Source organism: Phaethon aethereus (assembly GCF_964289735.1).
Source record: "Phaethon aethereus genome assembly, chromosome: 18".
Taxonomy (NCBI): Eukaryota; Metazoa; Chordata; class Aves; order Phaethontiformes; family Phaethontidae; genus Phaethon; species Phaethon aethereus.
In genome coordinates, this window is record NC_138594.1 from 12,823,026 (window position 1) to 12,848,134 (window position 25,109).

The following is a 25,109-nucleotide window of genomic DNA, read 5'->3' on the forward strand; positions in this document are numbered from 1 at the left end:
TATCCTCAGCTGACCCTGCCTCGGCCACCGACCCTGACCCACGGACCCGCACCCAGCGCGCTGCCAGCAGCCCCATCACCACAGCACAAGGGGTCGGGGCCGCCGAGCCCCCCGCTCCCTGCGGAGCCTCACGCCTGCACAAAAGCCAGGGTGATGTGAGGATGCAGGGAGGTGACGGAATCCCCCTCTGGCATCGAGTGCTTCCAGGGAGGAAGAAAAATGGTTTATGTGACATTTAGAGAAGAGCACTTACATTCAAGTGACAAAAACCACCAGCTCTTCTCCCTTTATAGACCGCAACAAGTGTTAAATAAAAGCACGTGCGACCGCAACGCCACGACAGCCGAGGCAGCATAGGCTCTTGAGGCAGTTTTTGTGAGGTACAAGTGCAGGATGAATGCTGAAAATGGACGTTTCACTGGCTGCTGGGGAACCTTTGCATTCACGTATCTGCTGGGGAAATGCAGGGAAACTGCAGAATGCAGTATCAGCGACTTGTTTTCTCTTAAATGGGGCCAAAAAAGCTGCCTGCTGACAGCGCAGTAGCACCTCCACTGCGCTCTCGTCTCTCACAGCACCAGCTACGGACGGCGTTACTGACACCAGGCAGGCTACCCCATGGCTGGCAGTTTTCTTCTATTTTATTTTTGCCTTTTTCTTGTTGCTCACCTCATGATGTGACCCGGTCCAGTCCATCCTTTGCACTTCTGACTTTTAAGACCGTGCTTAAAAAAAACCCCAGGTGTCCACTCAAGAGCAGCATGTGCCATCCAAGAAAGCACAAGCCCGTGTCCAACACATCTTCCTCTGCAATCTCAGATCTTCCCTTACCTCTTTCTCACGTACCCCAGCACTACCCCGGGACCAGACTTAGGCTGGAGCCTGCCTCCTCCCCGGGGTTTATCCAGCCTCTCCTCCCAGCACAGCGCAGCGCCTAACAACACGCCAAGTCAAGGACCCATCCATCACCCCATGTCGCTGCTCCGGCCGAGTCCTTGGCCACTTCGCTCTCATCTTTGGGATAAACTAAACAAAATGAGTAAATGCAGGGATTTACTTTATCAGGGACAACCTGATCGTTACAGCACAGCTGATGTCCACAGACGGGCACGGGAGGCAGAAATACCTCGCCCAGAGCCACGCAGCAAATCCACAGCAGAGCCATGGGTGGAAACCCCAGATGTCTCAGTTCCTGTCCCCATGGTTTAGGCAGAATGAGCCAAAAAAAAAAAAAAAAAAAAATCAAAACCTCCCAAGCTGCTTTTCACTTGGCACTTAGTGGAACCGATAAACCAAATGTCATCAGCGTTTCCAAAAATCTAACTTGCCGGCTCTGAACAAAACAGCTCTGCCTTGGCATCTGCTCTGCTTGCAAAGACATTAATTTGTCCCCTGCTATTACACTCCCATCTCCCTTTTGGCTGTTCCTCACGCACCGTCACCCGGGCTGGCAGCAGGGAGGGGACCGCGCCGGGTGGCACGACACCCAGGATCGCTCGCCGGCCCCTCGGGACACACGCGGAGCCCCCGCGACGGGAAGAGCCGCCTCCTGCTCCAGCCTGACCCCCCGTCCAAACCGACCCCGGCAACGGCGATGCGCTCACGCACGGAAGCTCGCAGTGCTTCCAGCTGCTGCTTTATCGGGCTTGCCCTGGCCTTACTCCAGCCCTGCTTTCTCCTCGTTTCCCTTGTCCCGGCTTTGATAGTTCACCGTAAAACTGCTCTGTCCCCCGGGACTCCCGCAGCAAGGCGGAACGCGGCTTTTGCTGGCGTTTAACCACCAAAGCGAAGCCTTTCCAGCTCCCTCTTCCAGGCTTTGACCTTGGCTCCCCCGACTCCTATTTGCAGGCGAATTGTCGTTGAGAAGCAGCTTTGCGGAACGCCTGGCCGCGAGCTCGGGGAGAGCCCCAGAGAGGAGCTGCGAGTGCCGCAGAGGGACCCCGCCGCGCCTCGGGGCTGCCCGTACCTGCGGAAACCGGGTGCCCGAGCGCGTCGGCCACGGGCACCCACGCTCCCCCGCACATCCCACCCGCTCGCAGCCGCTCGGCTCCCCCGGCGGAGCAGAACAAGGGACGCGGCGGCCGCATCCGCCCTCTTGCGTCGCGTAACTGGGGAAGTTTCAGCTATTCCCATTCTGCTGCGAGGTACCACGGCGCTGCCGCAGCGGTTTCTCCCCGTTATGAAATTTCCCGAAAAGATCCACTTCAGGGCTCTGATGAAAGCAAATGCCCAGGCTGGCTCCGTCGCTTACCATGAGCCCGCCACCCCGCAGGTTATCCATTCGGCCCCAGCGCACAGGGGTCACTTGTATTAAATATCTTTTTTAAAAATTTATTTTCCTTCGAAAGAGTCTGCTTGCTACTACTGAAAACACTGTTGATGAAAATTAGACTTTTTACCAGCCTATCTGAAGCGCCTCCGAGGACAGGGCGATGCCATGGTGCCCGTGGGGACAAGGAGCTCTGCTCCCGCCAGTGGCAAACGGGGGAAATCTGTGGGAAATGAACAGGATAGATGAAGTTTTTATAAGGGAAGTACAGAGAGTGGCTTAGCTGGACAATTTGAACACGAAATTGCCTCTCATACAGATTATCGGTGCATCAGTAGAGGACAAAGGCGGCAACACCAAAACCAGGGAGACAATCCCAGCATAATTTCCCCAGTAGTGTCAGTTTGTAGTGAGACTACAAACCACACATGGGTCAAGCCATGTGTTTTGCTTCCAATTCCTGTGTGGGGAAAAAAAAAACCCCAAAAAGATAATTACAGTGGACTGATGATACCAGCTCACGGTGTTGGATACAGCATGGGAGGGGACTTGTGCGGCTGTCGTACAAAATGCAGCACCCAAAGCGCTCCCAGCTTGAAACGCTGCATCTTGCGCAGGCTAAGGGGAACAAAACAATAATTATGGCTAAAGACAGACTTGGCTGGAAATCAGGAAAGCCTCAATAGCAGATTGGAGTAGCAATAAGAGCAGAACAAGGGGTGGTTTTTAAAGAATAGCTGACACAATCAGACAAGGGTACTCACAAGAACCTTGCCAAGACAATTAGGTGGCAAATAATTATCTGTGCCACATACATTATTTTAAATCTTGTTCACAGAAAGTCCTCTCTCTATTCTACTCAATTTATCATTATTGAATTTCTTAGTAAAGCTGCAGGGCAAAGATTCTGCCAAAAGTTTAATTACCTATGTGCAGCCTGCTGCATTTTTCATATCCTCTGCAGCCAGCACTGGAAAAAGATAAATGGCTTTCAGTATGGCTTAAACTGCTGGTGAAACATAAAAACCAACTGGCTTCTTATCAGCATGTGAAATGGCTTTTTATTTTTTATTATTTCTTAATGAAAACTGTTTGCATTAGCTCAGCTTTATTGCACTCGCAAGCAGTACACAGACGAATACACTATTTGCTCTGTGCTCAAGAAAACCCTCTTTATTGCACCACTTTAGCTCCCGAACTCAAACCAAAGTCTAGAGAGCTCTGTAGCTTTCCACCCCTGCTTTAGAACCCCTCTCCTCCTCTCCATCTAGGCCTGGCTTTAGCCATGCCTCTCTCCTCCTACAGCTCTCAAACGCTGGAGGTTAAACACGCTCAGCCAGGCTGCTGAGCTGGGGCTGTTCAAAGCCCCCCCAGCAAAGCCTCTGTGCGAGGAGCCCGTGCAGCCCCTCTCGGGCAGCCTGAGACCCACTTTGGTCTCGATTCAGCGGCAAACCTCCCCGTCCAGCCCAGCACCGTGGCATGGGGCAGCTCCAGCACGCCAGCGGGGCAGAGAGGGGCTGGGGGGGCCAGGAGCACAAGGGGGGCTGGAGGGAGCTGGTACCCCCCGACGCAGGCACGCTCTCGCAGGCAGCATCCCGCGTCTCCTTTCTCCATGCCGGAGCAAACACGCTCGTGGGATTCTGGAGCCTCCCTCGGCTGAAGATGGTGGAAGGAAAATCATTTACAGCTCCAAAATCCTCCTTGATCTTTTGCCCATCGATTTCCCCATCAAATTCTCGCAACCAGACTCTGCCTCACCGAGAAGGGACCCGGATCTGCCAGCGGCCGTGGGAGGGATCTCTGGGCTCTCACAGCAATGCGAGTCCCGTGCCGGGGGCTCCGCGGTTTCTTCCTTAAGCTTAAACTTGTAAAGGATGAAATTACAAAAAAAGTTTATAAAAATTTGCCAGCTCCCATCTCTAAAGCGTAGGAGAAGGGGCAGAGAGACAGTGCCAAGCACAGGCGCACAACAGACGGATCAAAAACTATGAAAAAATTAAGTTATTTGTAAAAGTTACTTGGTGTTCACATGCACAGGAACAAGGCGAAGGCAAAAGAGCATCAAATACTCTCCGAAAGCCTCCACCCAGTGATGTCTCCGGCTCTCTCATCTGCTTCTGCGATATCATTACAACCGCACCCCACCGGCACAGGTAACCGCAAAGCAGTGGCCGGCCCGGCTCCAGCAAACCTGCTGCCAAATTCCTCTCGGCTCCTCCGAGCCCCGCACCACACCCCACTCTCGTTATTGCCAGCACCTGCTCATCTGCAGCTGGAAATCTGTTTTATGCGTTATGGCTGCTCTGTTAAAACCAGGAGAGCCGAGCGAGCTTGGTCTGACCCCTTGTCTGGCGCCGGGGGAGGGAAGAGGGAACCATTTGCTAAAGAAAATGATAACACAAGTAGTTCACATCCCCTCCCGAGGTGCAGAAAATAATTGCATGTTAAATTCTCTCCCCTAATGGCTGAGATAAATCAAAATTACTTGGAAAATTTCTAAGGTTCCCAGAGGCCCAATAGTCAATCCAAGCCCCTTACAGAAATGCTTGCCTGTAGAGCAAGCGTGACGCTATTAACGTCTCTCACGCCGCAAACCCGAGCCCTTTCCCCACTCCGCTCATCTCCATAACCCTCGATACCCCATTAACTTTAAGCAGATGTAACAAATGCTTCGTGGCCGTTGGGCTTCATCCCTGTGGCACGCGGGTCCCGCCGGCCCTTCCTCCCTGCAAAATCCACCCCGGCGTCCACCTCTTGCTGCAACACAACGGCATCGCTGCTCGCGTGGGGTGCCCGCGGCCGCAGCCCGGCAGCAGAAGCATCTCCGTGGGTCTGCAGAGACCCCGGGCAGCGGGGGGACCACGCCGGGACGGAGCATCCCTCCGTCGTCCGAGCGCTACCGAGGGCGGGCGCTGCTGCCGGCGGCAGGCAGACGGCACCGCTCCCCAGCGTGGCCCCCGCGCGTGGACCGGTGTGCACCATCCCCGTCTCCTCAGCCTCTTGTCGGTTTTTGACTATGAGGAAACCCCAGAAGAGAAGCCGCCTCAAAATCAACAGCCACAGCCCGCGGGAAGCGGAGCCAGATACACGCGCGCTCCCAGCAGCACCCACGCATCGCTCCGCGTTACGGCAGCGGCACGCTCTGCCTTCTGGGGACACCACCGTTACCTTTCTTCACTTTTTTTTTTTTTTAAAGGCTTTTTTCAAGGATTACAGGCAGCGCCTGGGGCTGAAGCCACCAGCCCAACTGCTCTCCTCAGCCCCGAGTGCCCATCCCACAGCGCACGTAGTCGAAGCGATTCCTCACACGCGCTGGCAGCAAGCAACGGGAGCTCGTCCCCCTCCTAAACTTCTCCACATCCGTGTTTTCCTCATCCTCCTTGTGCCGCTGCAGGAGGAATTTCAGGGAGCACAGAAGGGCCTCGATGCTAAAGAGCAGATGGGTGTTACGAGCATCTGCTCCCCGCCGTCGCACAGGCATGCTGCTCTTAACTGACACCTCCGTGAGAGGTTTTAATTACTGTAAGTAATTAAGCACAGCACCTCTTATGGGATAACTGCTATCCCCTTCGCAGACAGGTACAGGGAGAGGCAGCGAGTGCCGCAGGCTGCGAGCCAGGCGGAGGGGAGCGGGCGGGAGTCCCGGGTCGCACACCTCCGCTCTGATCAGGGTGACAGCCTGGATCACAGAGGAGCTGGAAATAAAACTGCCAAGGGAAAAGGTTTTCTTTTAAGGAATGAGTCTCCAAAGCAGGGGAAATCCCGGTCCTGGGAAGTCTGCAGCCAGAGAACGAAGCTGCTGAACAAGGAGCTCCTCACAGTTGTCCAACTATGGTCAAAATAAGGGTGTTTTTAAAACAAAACAAAAAAAAGGCATTTATTTACTGCTACCAAAAGCTCTGCCTGCTTGAGCAGAAAGCGCAGGCTGCCCAGGCTCCGGGTGCCATCAACCCCGCCACCGCACCGGCTGTTGTGGCAGGGGTGGGAGCGGGACACCCCAGTGACTGCAACCCCAGCCTGTTGGCATGATCTCACCCCTCCAGCGCCCCGTACGTAACAAATTCATTTTCCAATGTTTCTGGCAGATAAAAGAGGTCCCTGCATCTGCTCAGGCTTTCAGCAAGGAAGATAAATAGAGTGTCATGACTCACTGTCTATTAGGCGCCTTCATTTATCCAAGCGTGCACAGGAGCTTTCATAAAAGGTTGTTTAATTCAGCATGACTGACTGCCACTTGCTCTCAGACACATGATTATTGCTGGGCTCCATCTGAAATTTGGAGTCAGGAGGACGCTGGAGCGCGCCAGCCTGCCCTGCGCCGGCACCAGCCCCGCCAGCTCCCTCCTCCACCCCATTTTCAGAGAGAGCATCAGCTACCGAGCAAAGGGGAGCCTGATACCCAAACCCCAGCTCAAACATCGCACCGGCAACAACCCGGCCTGAGAAGAGACCCAGCACGCCCTCAGCACTCCCCCGCGGCTCCCTCGGGACCCCAGGGCACCTCCGTCTTGCAACGCTCCCAGCAACTGCTCCAGAGCATCCCTGCTGGTGCTGCACCGCTCGCCTCCCTTCCCAGACTCCCCCCACTTTGCAGGTGCCACCTCTGTGTCCCCCAAACCCTGATCCTAATGCACGAACCTCTCCCCTGCTGCTCCAGCGATCCATCATCGAGTCTGACATGAAATTCCCGCTCCAGCCCTCTGCATGCCATCATTTATCCACAGCGGCCCGAGAAACCACGGTCAGGCAGATACCCAATGCGCTGATCTTTCTTGCTGCCCCAACTTTATCTCCTGCCGCTGGTGATCCTTCCAGCTGCCGTGTAACTCCTGCACCCAGGAAAGCTCCCCTCATCCCAGAGAGCTGCCAGCGTGCATTTGGGTGCACTTTAGTGTGGGAAAATGAATCCGTAATGCAGGTCTTCATTCAGAGGGAAAGGCGCTGGAGAGGTGCAATAAAGGGAAGGAACAGCACAGGTTGTCCAAAGTTGGCCCAGACAAGCCAACCCTCTGCAAATCTCAGCTGGATGCCCTGAACCAGCCGCTCATTCCTCCAGAGCCACAGGGATTCACCCTCAGACACCAAACCCGCTGTTCACAGCAATGTCACAGAATCACAGAATCGTTAAGGTTGGAAAAGACCTTTAAGATCACAAAGTCCAACCATCAACCCAACACCACCACACCCACTAAACCGTGTCCTGAAGTGCCACGTCCACACGTTTTTTGAACACCTCCAGTGATGGTGACTCCACCACCTCCCTGGGCAGCCTGTGCCAATGCCTGACCACTCTCTCAGTAAAGACATTTTTCCTAATCTCCAATCTAAACCTCCCCTGGCACAACTTGAGGCCATTTCATCTCATCCTATCGCTGGTTCCTTGGGAGAAGAGACCAACACCCACCTCGCCACAACCCCCTTTCAGGCAGTTGTAGAGAGCGATGAGGGCTCCCCTCAGCCTCCTCTTCTCCAGACTGAACACCCCCAGTTCCCTCAGCCGCTCCCCATCAGACTTGTGCTCCAGACCCCTCATGCCATGGCAGCCTCTTCCATGAGGACACGGAGGATGATGGCCACGGCACGTGCTTTGAAGCAGGGTCTGCTGGAGGAGGGTCCCTCGCTGCACCTGCTGTGTGAGGGGAGATGCTCAGGAGGGAGATCCCTGCAACTGGGAACCACCTGAGCCCCATCACCGCCCGCTCCTGCCCCAGAACTCGTTGGGAAATCTCCCTGGTAAGGCACTGGACCTCGCGGTGAAGTATGCCACCAAGGCTGCTTCCCAGCGACGGGCCAAAACCCGAGTGACAGAGGTGACACGGCCTCAGCCAAGCACGTGATGGCAACGCACAGTAGCAGGAAGGCCAAGGTGCTGCCCGTCCCTCGGGCGACACAGGCTGCCTGATGTCAGAAGACGGGAGGAATGCCAAAATCCTCACCGCTTGGTGTTTGAGGTGTTTAAAGATTAATTTATTGGGCGAGAGCGACAGCACGATGTTAAATGTAATTACATGCACCGGGTCCTTTTAAGCAAACTAATTCACGCTAACTTCCAAGAGCTCCTTAAAGAGTTCCCAGTAGATAAAGTGCATCGCTGGATCATTTTATGCTGAAATTTTACACATTCAGGTTAATTTAATCGCTTCATTTCAGAGGGCTGAGCTATGTTCGGATTTCTGGTCCTTGGCACGGAACAGCTTCTGATCTGAGCAAGATCAGATGCAGCGAATCTCTGAAGGAAGAGAAAAATAAATAATCCCATCACCTGCTTAAAAAGAAAAGAGGAATTTTTATCAAGAGCCATTTTATCCGATGACAATCTTGCAGCGACGGGGGCAGCCGGGAGGACGGGGCTCACGCGGACCCTCGTCCGAGCAGCCCCGAGGCAGCCCGGCGCGGTGGCATGGGACCACGGGCTCGGCGGAGCCGCCTGCTGCCATCACCGCAGGGTCCCACCACGGCCCCAGCACAGCGGGGCCACCGCTGCAAACGAGCCACCTCCGCCTCCTGCCCGAGGGTGCTTTGGCATCGTCCCCCCTCGCACAGACCTGCACTTCTGTCCTCTTCCTACTGCCCTGCTCTACCCCAGCCCATCCTCCCTCCACGCTTCTCCTGCCTATTTTTTTAATTTTTTTTAATTAGAGCTGAGTGAAGGTATGGAAATCCACGGAGCAGAAACTAAGGCTGGCACAGTCTCCAGCAGCAGCTGTCAGTACAAACGCGACCGCGCCGCTGGCAACCCAGAAAGCAGAACAGAACAGCGGTTATTGCCGCTTGCTTTCCGCCACGACATCTCTTCGCAGCGCGTCCCAGGCTCCAAACTAGAGACAAGCAAGATGAGCTGCTCAATCCTCACGCTCCGTTATTCCCCGTATTCTTTCACCCAAGCACACCCATTACTCAAAGTCTGCTCCTCTTTTAATCGGAAAGGACACGGTGGCTTCAGCTAGAGAAATTATCTTTGCAAATTAAATTTGTTTGAAAATAAAAATCAATTAACGAACGCATTAGGGCCCAGAGGTTTAACTAGAGGTGGAAGCGGCACAACGGAGCGGTGCCCGCGACGACGGCGCAGCGACACCGTTAGCACCGAGTTAGAGGCAGGAACCGCCCTGCTCCAAACCCAGCGCGTCTCCAAGCGGCATCGTTCCCCCGTTAGCGCCTTTCCCTCGCAGACGAGGCTTCCTGGGGCAGGGCACAGTCAGGAGAAATTACGAAGCAACAATTTTTTAAATCTGGGGGTGCGGAGAGCAATTGCAGCCTCTGTAATGGTCTGAGTGAGACCCCCCGAAGGGAAGGGGACTCCCGGGGGGGCCTTTGCCCTTCCCCTCACTCGCTCCGTGTCGTGGGGTCCGGTACCCGCGGACCCCTCTTCGGCCATGCACACGTCTCGGGGGACTCCACTGCCAGCCCCCGCCGAGCGGCTCCGGGGGGCTCTGGGGCTGCGGGCACCGTCCTCCGCGCCTCTGCCGGCTGCTCTGCTGCGGGATTTACGCGCCCGGAAAGCCAGGCAGGATCCGGCCTCCTCTCAGCCCCAGCCCCTCGAGCTGCAGAGCCACGTACCAACCTCAGGCTGTCCCCAAGCTTAACGGGTGGCACCAGATATTGCCCCGTACACCGGCGAGCCGCAGACGGTGACGTTTCCCCGGTGCGCACCAGCTCCAGCCAGTTCCTAGGGAGAGTTTCCCAAGTCGTAGGTTGCATTTGCTGTTCAGCGGCTTCACGCGCACTCTGGAATAAAACCACGGCTGGAGGGACACATGTGGGGTTCCCGTCCTCATCCCCCACCAGCCGCAGCCCGGCGTGAGGGAAAGGCATCGATCCCTCCGGATCGGTTGCTGCCATGGCCAGGCAGACCAAACACACACTTGGGAAAAGGGGCTATTCTCATAGTCTGAAAAATAAAATGAATAAATAATTGATTTCTGAGGAAAAGAAATAAAGTGCTCCTTTGTTCTCAGCAGCTCAGCCCGCAGACTTAAAAAAATCAATCCCTGCTCTCCCCGAAGGGACAAGCGGATTGGATTTTTGCCTGCTCTCCCAGCAAAACCAAACCATCAGCTCCCGTTTGCTTTCGGGAGCAAATCCATCATCCCCTGCTCATCCATGGGGCGGCGGAGACAGCTGAGTTTTGGAGTGCGATATCCTGATGGTATCGCACACACACAAGCTACCCCCTTGATCCACAGAAACAAATTGCAGCAGAACAACAGTATTTCTGCAAACAAAGCAGATTTCAAACAGATTGCAGGATGGAAAGAGACCTGGCCGGCAGCCTGGAGAGGAGCAGCGCCGCCACGGCTGGCGTGGGGCTCGGGTGGTGGGACCCCACACGCCATCCCTCCCACGGGACCTCGCCGCAGCCACATTCCCTCCCCAAGCCCCCCAGTGATGCCGGCACAGCAGGGTTGGATCCCACTGGCACCCATGGGCATGCTGCCATCCCAACGGCCGGTCTGCGAGCGAGGGATGCTCATTAGCCAGCGTGTAACGAGCACCCGGGAAGGACAGCAAGAGATTTCACTTCTCCCACTTCAGAGGAACCCGTCCCTTGTGGCAGGCAGTGCCCAAGGGGCAGAAAACAGATTTGAACTGAGCCCTGCCAGAGGAGCAGGAAACGCCTTCCCACATTAACGAAAGGATCCCAGCCTTTTTCTGCTGTGCGACAGCACTATCTAGCCTACTATTAAATTTTTAATTCTCCTATTTTAGTTAGTCCTTAGGGTAAAACCAGAAAAGCAAAACTGGGGTGCAAGCTGCAGTGTTACGTTGTGAAATGGAAGATTCATCAATAGCCTCAGCTGCAAGACGAGACTCTTCACTTTGGGTCTGGGCTTTCTTCCTTCAATAAATTCTGATTTATGGATCTGGGATGAATGTCTCAGAAATTAAAACTCCCGTCTCTAACAGAGTTTAAGTAGAAACAGGCTGTGTGGCTCCAGCGCAGCCATCCAGGACAGCTCGAGGGGGTCAGGATGGCTCAACTCGCACCAGGATTCCCCCGTGCTCGCTCCAAGCTCTGCAGCAAGGACACGCCAATTTTCCAGGGGTTTGACCATATCTGTCCCCGAGAGGGTTACCACCCAGCCCTGGCCACGCAAGCACAAAGCCGTGCCCATCATCATCCTCACCACCAAGCAGGCTTGAGCTCACTGCAGTCGGCGGGGACGGGGCAGAGGCGATGCTCAGCAGGTCTCTGGTTCTCAACATTTAGAAGATCCACAGGACCCCCGTCTCCCGGGGGCTGCTCTCGGCTCGGAAGAGACCTGGAGCTGGGGGAGGCCAGCAAATACCTCTCAAAAATCAACTTCAGAAAAAGGGATCTGAACCACCACTGGTGTTTATGACGGGAAGGAGCTGGGTTCTTTTTTTCTCCTTTGAATCCAAAGCAAATCGATCTCTCTCAGCCTGGGGTGGGAAGATGGGGATGACTCAGCCGGCAGAACGGTGCTAAGCTCTCCTTCCTCCACTGCGGCATGGGAATTCAGCTGGGAAGCACACACGCATGCATGAAAAAAAATCCATTTCTTAAATTTTCCTCTAGTATTTCAATAAAGGATTATTTTAAACAGCCTTTTTCTGCCTTTTCATGGAGAAGCCCTCAGCACTAAGCCTCCCAGATAACTCCTGTTTCCAGCTGAAGGTATTTCTGATCCCTACACAGCGAGGCCCCGATGTCTACAACACGCAGAGACGCCCTGCTGGGGCCGGTCCTGCTCTCCCCAAATACCAACCCCAGAACCAAAGCAGCAAAAAACCTGATGCCGTGCAGAAAATGACCAACGTTTTGCAGGGTGCTCACACCCAGCAGCAATGCGCCATCCCGGGCACGGCCCATACCCCCTGGTGTGGGTGTCCAGTCGGAGCCTGGCACGGCTGCCACTCCGCGCAGGCTGAGATCTCCTCCGATGCTAATGAAATGTTAAGTCAGCCACCTCGCCACACCACGGGAAAGCTGCTGAGGTCCACCTGGAAAAGGATGGGCGACTTCAAAAAATAAAAAAAAAAGCTATTCTACAAATTGCATCTTCCTGGAATGGGATACCAGGAGACAGTCCCCATTTGCACACTGGAGAGAGACTCCTGGGTGGAAGGAGCCTAACAAATATTTTACTGAGTATTTTCATATCCGAGCATCGCTTACGGATGCTGTAAGCTCCTGCCGTCGGCTCATGGGGAAAGCCCACGCCGCAGCCCGCGGCCGGAGCCCCTCGTACAAAGAGGGGAGCCGCCCATTGGCGGTAAAATGAATAAATAAGCACCATTTTAATTATACGTGATTGGGAATTCAGTGCTATTTTATACTGACTTTAAGGCAGTTCGCACCATCTGCTGTCATAGATACATCTCTCTTGAAGAGAATCAATCTCAGCTTTGCTGCTTCTCTCCAGATGCCCTTGAGGCTGGAGTTATCGTTGAGCAGCACGTGCCATGGAGGGCATCACCCGCTCAGCTCACAGCCAGGAGGGCAAAACTGGGGCCCGGGGCGAGTACTTAGGCACAGACACACAGAGGGCAACGAATATGCTTGAGCTTTAGACTTGCAGATAACACAGTTTAAAAAATAGGGAGATTTAGTTTAAGCTTACAACAGATGAGAAACCACCAAGTCTTTGAAAAGAAAAAATAAGAGACCTTTTTCTGCGGAGCTCGCAAGAAGCTGAGTGCCAAACCCCGCTGCCGCCCCCGTCCCTGCAGCGGCTGCGATGGCTTCGCAGCCAGCGGCAGGTCCTGCCCTGCTGCCATCGGTCCCCACCACCCCAGCCCAGGCCCTGGTGACGGGGACACTCGGGGGAGAGAGTGCTTGTCACGCCTCCCTCGCGGGCAGCTGCCAGGCTTGGCTCCCGCTCGGTTCCAGTCCCACCAACCCTCCTGCTCCCACAGCCTACTGAAAAATAAGAGATAAAAAGCCCAATTTGAGATCTCTGCTTATATGCTGCAGCTATTCTGCCTCTAAACTCAGTTGGAGTAACTCCCGGTGCAGCCTCCGAAGGGAGGACACACCACTTCCCCGGCTCCTGCTCGAGCCAGGAACAGCCTATTTCTGTGCCGAGCGGCAAGCCGAAGGAAAAACAACCACGAGCCCCACAATAACCCACGCAGCCAGGCTGAACGCTGTCTGCCCCCCGTATCGGGATGAAGCAAAGCCCTCATTTACAACAGCCCACCGAGAGGGACAGCAAGTGATGGACAGGATGTCTAAGCAGCCAATCCATCACACGGGCTCACCTTGAAACTAATAGTCATTCCGGCCCGGTGGTGCCTATGTGAAAAGCAGAAGGACACTCTCTAATTGAGGTTATTTATCCAGCAGCCCTCCCAGCGGCTGCGCAGACCGTCACTGCTGCTGCACGGACCTGCCCCAGCCTGGGCGAGGGTCTCCCCCCAGCCCTGCATCCCCTCCCCGTGCCCCAGCCACAAAGCACACGTTCAGCCAGGTCTCCTGGGCATCACTGAACGGCTTTGGGATGCAGCAGGCAGACTGGAGGCAGGGAAGGCAAGGCAGCTGCTTCAAAGCTATTCTCCCTTTCAAGGACACAGGCAGATGAAGCGGAGGGATGCTCTGCGGTTAGGGTTCCCTACTCAGGAACGGCACCAGCAGGAGCTCCCTCTCTTTAGATGCTGAAAAATTCAAATTAAATAGAGCTATTGCAAAAGTCCAGGCTCCGACAAAGCTTCAATCACAGCGTTTGTCTTATTAGGCAGGGGGGACCCGGCACAAGGCAGGAGCTGCAGGAGCAGAGCCCTCATTACCTCCGCCCCTCGCAGAGCTCCTTCCCTCAAATACGTAAAAGTCGCCCTGTAACCAGGCGGCATCTCCCACTCCCACCCTGGGCACTGTCTGTCCAGCCAGCCCGGCCCGGGGACCCCCAGTGCTGTTCCCCAGGGAGTAGTTTGAACCCACAGTCACCCCGTGCTGGGAGCAGAGGACCAGTTCCCGCAGCCCCTGGGTCACGGGTGGTGGCACAGAGCAGGGATCAGGGGCACCGGGGGAAACGCAGCCTCAGCTACCCCCTGCAGAGCTGCAAGTGGGTGCACACACACCGCTGACTGCACCGGGCATCGTTGCCGTTCCTGGAGGCAGGGAGAAACCAGCTGCTGAAAAGCAGCCCAGGATTCTTAAGAGTTTTTTAAAAAAAAAAAAAACTTTAAAAAAAAAAAATCACAATCTGGAAAAGCCCTAATATTTCCTTCCCGCATCAGACGCCCTCCGTGGCTCGACACCACCACCCCGCAGGGCCAGAGGCAGGAGCCATCCTCCCGCATGCCGCGGGGATTGGGGCAAAGAGGACATCCGTGGGCTCCCCGCAGGCTGGGTGCCACCTCCCGGCGCAGGGACCCCGGGAAGATGCTCGCTTCTGCTGCGGAGCGCCGCCAGCCATTTCCCGTTTCCCATAGCAGCGCGTGCATCCTGCCCACTGTCCTGTCAGGAGGCGCACGCCCTGAAAACAACATGGAAAATACGGATACTGCTGAAGTCACCCCGACGGCACCGAAGCCTGGCGTGCTGGAGGCGACGGCTGCGCGGCAGCAGCTCCGCGTTGTGCATAACCTGGCCAACAGCAGAGGCTTCTTCGAGACATTATCCAAACGCTTCAGACGACCAACACTTGGCATGTCCCTGAGCATCTTGGTACAAGGAGCAGCTCCATCCCGCAGCACCCACCCAGCATCCACCAGCTCCACACTGGTTTAAAGAGCAATTACAGTGTAAACCCACCAGCCCCACTGATTTAAAGAGCAATTATAGCATAAACATGGCTTTTATCTGAACAATCAATACTCATATCTGGGAAAGCTTCCTGGCAGGGGGTGGGAGGAAATAAACATTGATTTTCAGTGAAAAGGCATATTCCATCATCCTGTGCCATATACCACATGGAAAAGGATAAAAGAGAGGCCTGGACATGAACAACAGTCTCAGGACACAGCGAACTGAAATGAAAATGTGTTGAAATTGAAATCAGATGGGAAAAAAAATCACCAGCACAAATCAAATCAGAACCAGCGATTAGGGAAAACGAACCCACTGCCTTCAGAAGGAAAAAAGGTTCCCGACCCTCTGCTCCTGAGGAGGACGAGTTCTGTCCCCAGCAGCTTCCCTGACCACTCAGCTGTGATTTAAACTGGAGCCAAACTGGTCTGCAAGAGCAAAACCCACCGGGTGCAGCCTCCTCTGCCAGCAACGGCATGGGAGACCTCATGGAGAGCTTCCAACCACCGCCCACCAGCTCCAAATCAGAAACAAGATCAAAGTCTTCATTTATCCATCTTTTTGGGGTGCAGGCTCAGCTCCACAAAGGCATTCGAGCACCCAAACACCCGCGGGTCCCAGCCAGGACACGGGGTGCCAGCCCACCGATTTCTTGCCATCCCTCAGCAGCTCAGGAACCATTTGCGCAGCCTTGCAAAGACGGACACAGCCCCGCACAAGAGCTTCATGCTTTTAGGCAATAAAAATATGGTTCGTGGTGTTCCCCCGTGCCCTTCCTTGCACCCAGATTGCAGCTGCAGTTTCGCATTTGCGGTTTTGAGGAGGTTTGTGCTTGCTCAGAGCCGACTCGAAGCAGAAGCAGAGCCAGGATGCTCCCAGCACGCCCCAACCACCACCATGCACCAGGCACAGGGCGATGATTACAAAAAATCCCAAAGCAGCACAGGCTGTTACCTAAACAGATCCCTTGATGGCCACATTGCAGAGAAGAGAACGGGTCACCTGAAAGTGTGACCAGACCCACACAGCAAAACAGCAAGTTACCATATATATGGGTGTATATATATACACACACACACATATATATCTATCTGTCTCCATAACATGGTCAAACTGCTCTGCACAGATGCACTGGGGCTGGGGACCGCTTCAGTGCCCTCCCCTAGCTCCGTTTTGGGATTGCTCCAGTCCCTGGCCCATCCATTGCAAACCCCATTACACGCGCCTTTACACTCTTGACACGGTCAGTCCCCGATGACACAGCTGAGCCATGGCTTTTTACACACTTCGTTATCCTTAAAATGTTTGTTTAGTTTGAATGTGAGGAATAGCCCTCCTCTTTTTTTTTTTTTTTATGCAGTTTATTCCCTTTCCTTCAAAATAATGATGATGGCCTTCCTACACTTCACGGTACATGCCCTGGCATCGCTCCTCGGCTAATATTGCTGCCGTAATGCAGAGTGACTGCTAGAGCTCCCGATTTTCATTTCACTCCTCCAAAGCATCCTTAGGGTGACTGAAAATTATTCCCATCCCCGCTCAACTAAAGAACCATAGCTAGAAAACAAATGAATTACTGTGCTCATTGAACGAAGCCAAAACAACATCCACTCCAGAGGCAACGACACTGATGGTTAGTTCAGTTTAATAAACCTTGAAATTTAAGGGTTTCCCGAACGCAGCTGCAGCGGAGCGGTGTTTCTCCCAGGCTCCACTCGTGCTCATCCCCTTCCAGCCTGGAACTGGGCTGAGGCAGGATTTCAGCCCTCCGGCCATCTCCCGAGCCGTGGGACAACCATTCCGGGAAGAGACGGGTTTGGTGCACCACACGTCTCTGGAGATGTTCCTCAGGGCACGTTTTCATGCCCTATTACCTGGCGAAGTCAGGAGAGTTATTACTTGAGGACTAATTACAGCACCAGTGCCCACCCCTGCTCACACATGTGCACACGCCCGTCTGACCGCTGTGGCATTGGCCCCCGAGCACCGCGCAGAAGCCGTCAGAGCTGCTTGCAGCCACAGGCTGAGGATGGAAATGAGTTTCCGAGTAGCCTATTTCATACAGCTGCAAAATTAAAGAGACTTTACAGATTGTCAGGTGTAGCCAGGAAATTAAAGCTCCTGGATAATATTGCACAGAGTTAACAAGGCTCAATTTGGGAAATGACTCCTCTGATTAATGGCCATAAGCATCACAGAAAGCCTCTCTGCAGCTTCCACGCTTGCCGACAAGAGCTGATTTCAGAGCACGGGTCCTAACCAGCGTGTCACTCAACAGGCTTTAATAAGACTCACAGACTAACAAATCACCCCGAAACAAAAGGAGCGCAGAGCGGAGCAGCAAGCACACGTAGCACGATGCCACCCGTGTCCCCGGCACCCCCGGTCCCGCGGCTGGTGCAGCTGACGGTGCCAGCCGAGGGCTCCCAAGGAGCTGCCCCTGCTGCACCACCACACGCAGCAGGCACGAAGACACGTGCTGATCTGCCACCGAGCACTTCAGATGAGGAGCCCTGCTGCCTTTACAGACCTGCCCAGCGTTCTTTGCTCACTATCTTCATTTTTACAGGCAAAACACACGGCTAGACCCTACAGCAAACAGCAGAGCAGGAACGCCACGTCCTAGTGCTGTTAAATCTGTGCTTGTGTTGACACATGCAGGGTAAGAGGCTTACGGGAAAAGCCACTTCAAAGACAAAAGCCCTCCCAGTTCTCAGGTAGCGTCTGTCCCCTTCTGCGCCCCGTGCACAGCACGAGGCACTGCTGCACAGCGCACCCTCCACCGCAGCATCTGGGGGCACAGCTCGACCCTCCAGCGATGCCAGCAGCGCTGGTGCACACCGGATCCCCAGCAAGCCAATTTTGCGTTGTCCTCTTCCACCTGCACCATTTCCCTCGGAAAGCTCAAATGCCACCCACAGGTCTCGCTGAAGGGTCCTCGTCTTGAAAGGGAGATGATGGAAATAATGCTGTAGCTCCCCTGCAACTCTAATAGTTGAACAGAATTAAACAGAGGAGCCTGTAGCTAGGCTAAGTCCTTCTGGCCACGTTTCATTTAGGAGGACACTGGATGAAGCCCAGGAAAGAAGGGCGTATTAACAAGACAGACAACACTTGCAAAGAACAGCAGGAAGCGGTACGAGATGCCAAGGGCACATTTCACAAGCGCAGATGTCATCTGCGGAGAGGGACAACACTTCTCCCCAGCCAAGCGGCCATGAAAGCAGCAGGTGCGGAGGCAGCTCATGCCTCCACGCGCAGATAAAGCGGCATCCGCGCTTGCCAGCGGCTCTCACGCTATTACAGCGCTGTTCAACCAAGAATGAAGCAACGCACAAGGCAACCAAATGTTATGTCGGGCTTATCCTGAGGAGCTGTTCCTCAAGTGCCCCCAACCTCTGACAGCCTTCCAACTCACGACATCTCCTCTTCAAAGGGTGTGACAACCTTCCAACTCCAACTCAAGACTTCTCCTCCTCAACGGGCAGCTGAACCTAAAGACCTACTGCTAACTCAAGAGTATCTTGAGGAATTCCACCCAAGGAATCTGAAGTCATTTTGCCAGTGCTGCTGCAGCCTGCTTCTCCTCCTCCCTATTATAGTAACATTAGCACCGCGATGTGTGAAAACAGGCTCTGCTCCCCCGGCAAGGTGGAAATGAGCAACAGCAAACAGATGGGATATGCAACAGAAGGATCACCATCTCAAGAGCCCTCAGAGATGGAGAAGGGCAGTCCTGACACAGCACAGGTCACTCAGCCACGGCTCTCTCGGGGTAGGTCACAGGTTGACATTTCCTTGGGGATCTGGCTGTTTGGAGTTGGAAATCCTAATGTCTTACACCCACAGCGACCTGATGAACTGGGTGGTTTATTTACTGCAGGCTTCAGTACGTGTAGGAGTGCAGAACTGGGTCCTCTGCAAATACATCCAAGACATTTTTATGTGCATCTTGGAAAGCAGAATTAAAGAAGGTGTTTATGCCCAGTGACAATGCCAGCCGAGAGTAAAGCAGAACGAACCACCAGGCTGCATACAGCCCTGAAAATTCAAAATTCCTAATCTAAGGAGTAAGGCTACGACCAAAGTAAGAGGGGTAAAGAACTACGTGTGAAGAAGGCATTTCATCAGTTTATGAAGGATTGTGTGCTCCAATTTTATTTATTTTTCTGAAGCTCTGCATATATAAATTCACATTTAGTCATGACTATAAAAACCAACCACAGAACCCAACCTGACAAGGATGGTCAATAACTATTTGAAACACTCTAGAAAGGGGCATTAGGATGTTTTTAAATCAATACAGACATTGCCAAAGGTGTTCATCATCGAGGTTGGCTATTAAAACTCAAAATGAATTGATGCCTTTTGAAAGCAGCCGGTTTTTGGGCCAAGCACAGCGTGAAAGTGTCAACGTTATTACAAATACAGTTGGAACCATCTAAAACTGGTGAACATCACAGTTTGCAGAAAGAGCCTCACGTTATACAAGTTACGATGACTTAATAAACCTCACACATACAAGGCTCTGGCTGAATTTTACCCCAATGAATCACAACGGGTTTCATGGCTGGAGAGGCTTTATACATCCTGCTTCCTTCACAGCCTCTGCTTCTGCTCAGGGAAGGAGGGAACAAAGAGAAAATTTATAAGGCAAGTGTCAGCAAACCACTGATGCTCTTATGATGGGAGCTGGCCATTCCTATGGAGGATTTTTCCCCTTGGCACCAGGGGACAGACGCAGATCAGGGCAGCCTGAAAAGCTGGGATGAGGATGGACTTTCTGAAACCAGCCGGTACACCAGCAGTATCGGGGCAAAAAGTGAATTTTCTGGCAAGGACACAACCAGAGACAGAGGCAAACGATAGCCATACGCTGCCTGGAGCACCAGCACCGATCCCACAACTTGGCTCACACCCTCTCTTTGTAGTGGTCCCCAAAGGGGTTTCGCCACCTCTTTTATCTCCCCAGCTCCCTCCTCCCTTTCATGAGGTGTTTAGTACATCAATACAGGACTCGAACTGCCTGGGCACTGATGAAAAAGATGCTACGTGAGCAGGGTCTGCTTCCTCTCGCGTGCAGTCCGCACCAGCAGCCCTGGTACACGATAACTTCCTTTGAAGGGGAAAAATAAAGCAAAACCAGAAAGAAATTACAGCCTCAGGAAGGGAGGTAGAAAATTAGAGCAGAGGCTGGGTGATGCTGCCGAAACAGGCCCAGTGCGTCTCAGGCAGCGCAGCGGGATGGACCCACACCAGGTCTGGCACTGGTGGTGCCCCCAGCCCACCCACCTCCCCTGCTCCAGGGCTTCCCCAGCCGAAACACCGCCTAAGCCTCCGCGACAGTGCAGCTGGTTTGAGGCAGCAGCTCAAATTTAAGGGAAAAAGTACAAATTCTATGTAATGAGGTTTCTCTACAATACCCCCAAACCCCATGGCTCATTTAAGCAACAAGTTTAATGACATTTCATTTCTTAAGTACACTATTTCAGACACCAGCACCTTCTTCCAATTACTAAACCATCTGGATGTACTTACTGAACATCTATGCAAGAACGCCAGAGTACCATTTCCTAAATCACACCCCACCAAAAGTCAATCAAGTCATTAAAACAAGCCCCGATTCGCTTTAATAATATTAGTGACTTAACAGCCTTGGCTGCGTGATGCCAGAAGCATCCCCTTGGCACAGACGTCCGTGTGTCTGCGATGAACGATGAGTGAGCAGAGATGCTGCCGGCTAGCCAGGTACTTCAGTAGCCATTTATTTGCCCCTTGGGTCAGCAGCCAGCTCAGAGACTACTACTCTTAACTCCCCAGGGCTGGAGCTGTGCCAGCCGCTAAGGATGCTCCCAACTGAGCACCAAGATGATATTTGGTAATTTACTCTGGGGGCTTTGCAGCCACGTTGCTGTAAGCTCCCCTGCCCCAGCACCCCTAGAAAGCATGTCCTTGGACACAGAAGGTCTTCCAGCTGCTATAGGGTAGTGAGGACATTAAAGCAAGAGCGGAGGAGGCTGCTGGGGAACATCGTTGCCTTCCCACTCCGCTCCGTAATCTGCTTTGGAGCGACGTGAATCATTCGGCACCAGGACACGACAAAGAATCAACATGCCTCACTGTTAAATATACAGTTTAGAGGAGCATGAGTCACAGCTCAGGTTTCAAGGTGCGATGCTGTATGTAAATCCTTTCTGAGAACTACCCAAGAACACCATGCACGTAGCTACGATCTAAGGGGTCAAACCTGGCCTTCCAGTCCCGCAGCCTGCGGTGACCCGGCCAAAACTATTTCCCCTGGTTTTTATGTCTACAGACTCAAGCGGGCTGGGCTGCCCCGCAGCCCCCGCGACAGGGGGGCACAGCCCGTCGGGTCCCTCCGCAGCACTGGAGAGGGCTTCGCCTGCGCCCAGAGGAATGAACAAACCCCCCTCAGCTTTATCCCAATCTGTTCCAAGGGAGGCAGAGAAATATAGATTACATCCCTTGCCTACACTGATATATTAAAGACAAGGCTGGGTTTTCTTTTGTTTGCAGTAATTAAAGCCTCGTGATTATCCCACTTGTCAAATACCGAGTCTAGACACAGGCTTTTCACTGCAATTCATACCGAATCCATCCATACTCCATTTCACATGGATATGTGTGCCTTACTTCAGGCATCCACGAGGCAGCCAGCTGTTGGCAACTCCCATAAAAATCTCGTTTCGATTCAGCACCGATGCCTGCGATCGCACGCTGGAGAAGAGCCGGAGGACGAGGGGAGCAGAGGAGCGATGTGGAGGGAGAGAGGGGGTTCCCAGCCCCAGCCGGCTGGTACCGTGCTTCCTCACTCCCTACAAACAACTTGCAAGTCATGGCAAACCGAGGGGTTTGGGATGATGGGGAAGAACAGCGGCACAAACACACTGCCGACTGGGGGAAAAAGCGGAATGAGAATTTTTTTTCTCCCAGAGGAGATAAAAGATAGGTTTAACTATTGCGTTTCTCCATCTCCCTCCCTCCAGGTCTAAAACAAACCTTCTCACCTGCTTAGTGCAGCTATGAGGATCCCACCACCCAAGCGCGACCGCACAGTCACTTCTGCTCCCAACCGCTCACGCAGCCGCGTTAAATACGCTTTTACATCCCTAACAGCAAAGACCTCAGATACGCAGGTCCCTGGAGAGCTGCGTGTTTCCACGTTCTCCAGCCATCTCCACACCCGCTCTCCTGCTCCTCACCACTGTCCCCAGGGGGTAAAGAAAACTGCAAAACAAGGCAGCGGTGTGCTTTGGGATTTTTTTGTTTGTTTGTTTTCACAGCTTTAGCAATTTTAAAACATGTAAATATGAAGGAAGGGTCAATGATTCAACAGTGATTAAGTCTGAAATATTCCACTTAGTACCCATTAGACTTTGAAAATACCCATTATGTTCCCAGAGCGTTCCCCAGCGCGCAGCCAAGCAGTACCCAGAGCTGGGGAAAGCTGCTTTCTTGGAAGGCTTGAGGTATCTTGTGAAAATACAGAGTTCATTTCAGTATGAAAAAAAAATAAAAATAAAAAAGTATCAAGAGACAATAAAAGAATTAATGTATTGTAGATTCTTAATATCATTTCTCCAGAGAGAGGAAAAACAAAGTCTAATGGAAATTCTGTATTCTCAAAACCATTTGCACTTATTGTTTGCAACTAAGAAAAGATGAAAACATAAAACCCCAGCAGCTGAAGTTTCTGAAAATTGCAGGGCTGCCTACTTTTTTTCCCTTGAAGAATAAAATTAAACCGCATCTGGGATGCAAAGTTTCCACCTTACAAAAACATCGAAAGCCTTGTGACAGCCTTACGGCCTGCAGGGCTCGATGAGTCTTCAAGCTTGCACTTGCCCCAGGAGCTAAGAAACATCCAGGACCCAAAGCCCACTGAGTCTAGCACAAAACTTCCTTCCATCCCTTTGGAAAAATCCAAGCTGGTATTTCAAGTCCTGAAAAATCCTGTGGATGTGAAACACTTTACGAAACATGCGATTAAGCAATGCAGTTGAATAACAGAGCCTGACTTCAGAGGCTAGCACTAGCCTTTGCAAAAAGAAGGATTCTTTCTTCATCTCCGTCTGCTCCCAAATTACTCAAGATGCTGTAAACTGCTATTTCAGTTTCTCTCCAACCGAGAAAAAGCAGAGGAGCAATAAGATTAATTCATGAAATTACGTTCTCTTTGTCTCCTGAAAAGTTGCTGTTAAGTAGAGGAATAGAAAATGGTGTTGACTCAAGAGGACATATCCCCACACAGTCGGGTGTAAGGGTGGCCACCAACCGTCCCATATACACGCCCTGGACCTGGGGAGGCCCGATGAGGTTCCACCACCTTGACTAAGAAGTTCTGTTTTGAAAATCTATTTAAGGAGGAAATAGCTGCCAACAAGACGTTTTATTCCACACTTTGGCAGCTACAATTCTACTAACCTCCAAAATAAGGAGTGACAGCATGACTGCCAGTCCTAGTCTATAATTAGGGAGGGCCACCAAGGTCCAGCATCATGGGGCACCTTCAATGTGGCATAACTTAGCAAGGGCAGGGTTAGCGCTCGCTGCACCCACGCTGAAAATAAACTTATCTCAAGCTAACCTGATGATTACATTTCCTTGGTGGATGAGACACCTAATTATCAATAATTCATAGGCGCAGACAGACGTGCAAGTGGTTTTGAGAACTGAAGTAGAAACAGAAGTCATGATTCTTGGAATAAGAGCCAGCAGAGAGACAGATCCAGAGAGGGGAGAGAAGGTGCACTTTGCATGCACGTGTCAAAACCAATCTAATTTCAATCACATACGTGACAGTCTAGGTGCCAGTTTAAGAGGGATATTTTCCCCGTACACTCTGCAGTTGGTATATGACAGGATGCTTGCCTGGATGGAGCCCAGCTCTACCTATCCGGATGGACAACTCGCTCTCGTAGTCCAGGTGATGGGCAGGTTCATGCTCATATTTTTCTTTCACCGCTCGTTGGTCGCAGCTCAATGCAAACGCTGCGTGGGGAGGTCCGCTGAAACCCTGCGAGGCAAGAGAGAAATTTAAGGCTTTTCCCACATCTCCCCATCAGTCTTCTCCCAGCCCCATCCTCGGGGACTGCTCTGGCACCTGTGTGTTTGGGAAGCCGATGGGGGCATGTCTCGCAGCAGCTTCTCACGGCTGCAGGGACATATGTCTTTTGGGTTCTCTCCTCTCTCTACACACTCTCTAGTTGTTTAGATTTAACATTCTGCATTTCCAGCAGAAATGTCAAGAACAGGGTTAGAAGGAGCTGTGGGCCAAGAAGCATGGAGCTAAAGAGGGAAAGCCAAAATTCAGGTGATTTAGCAGCAAGAAATGCAATTCCACAAACGCAGAGGAATGCAATTCCATAAACGTAACTCCCTCCAAAGTCAACCAGGAGGAGACCAGCAGACAAGGAGGGACATTCACTGCTGTCAGTGCTGTTGAGCTGCTCCCAGAGGACCAAGCTGCTGGGCTGACCTCTGCAGAATTTTTTGGTTTGCAGTAGGGTGCCGTATCTTCGATGTGGATTGAGTTTGCAAGGGAAATAGTTTGTTCAAAATTGAACCCATCTGAGCATCAAATGAGACATTACGTGCACAACCAGCCAGTGTTATTTCAGTAAGACTCGTCCAGATGGCCCAGTGAAACTTCAAACTCACTTGGAATATATTCCTATGCATTTGTAACCTCCAGAAAGCAGAGAGGGACAGCCAAAACCAATACTGTGCAGCTACGCGTAAAGTCGTCAGAGCAGACACCCCGTGGCAAGAGGGACTGCACTGCTCCCACGAGCAATTCCTGCCAATCCAGACAGAGCTCGCGAAAACCAGACGTGACTTAAGGATACATCGGAGTCTTTATCTGCATCGGCCAAAAAAAAAAACCAAAAAACCTGGCAGACACTGTTTCTGCCTTTCCCTCACAGTGCTGGACACGTGGCAGGAAGGTTGGTGTCTCTGGATGTCCCCAGGCTGCTCAAACCCACCCAGAGACAGCCACAAAACCGATAGGAGACACAGAGTTGGAGGCATAACCGCACGGCTGAGAGAAGGGAACGTGTCCCACAGCAGCGGCCGTATGACCCGGTGTAACCAGCTCTACCCAAA

The 25,109-nt window shown here is 52.7% G+C and overlaps 1 protein-coding gene across 1 annotated transcript in view; it reads right to left on the reverse strand.

The window, feature by feature from the left end:
- SLC39A11 (solute carrier family 39 member 11) overlaps positions 1 to 25,109 on the reverse strand; it is a gene marked incomplete at both ends in the record, with an annotated part of 95,860 nt that overhangs the window by 44,908 nt on the left and 25,843 nt on the right. The window contains one exon of the mRNA XM_082008232.1: positions 23,874 to 24,018. Coding sequence (XP_081864358.1) covers positions 23,874 to 24,018 — 145 coding nt within the window. The remainder of the gene's footprint in view (positions 1 to 23,873; positions 24,019 to 25,109) is intronic.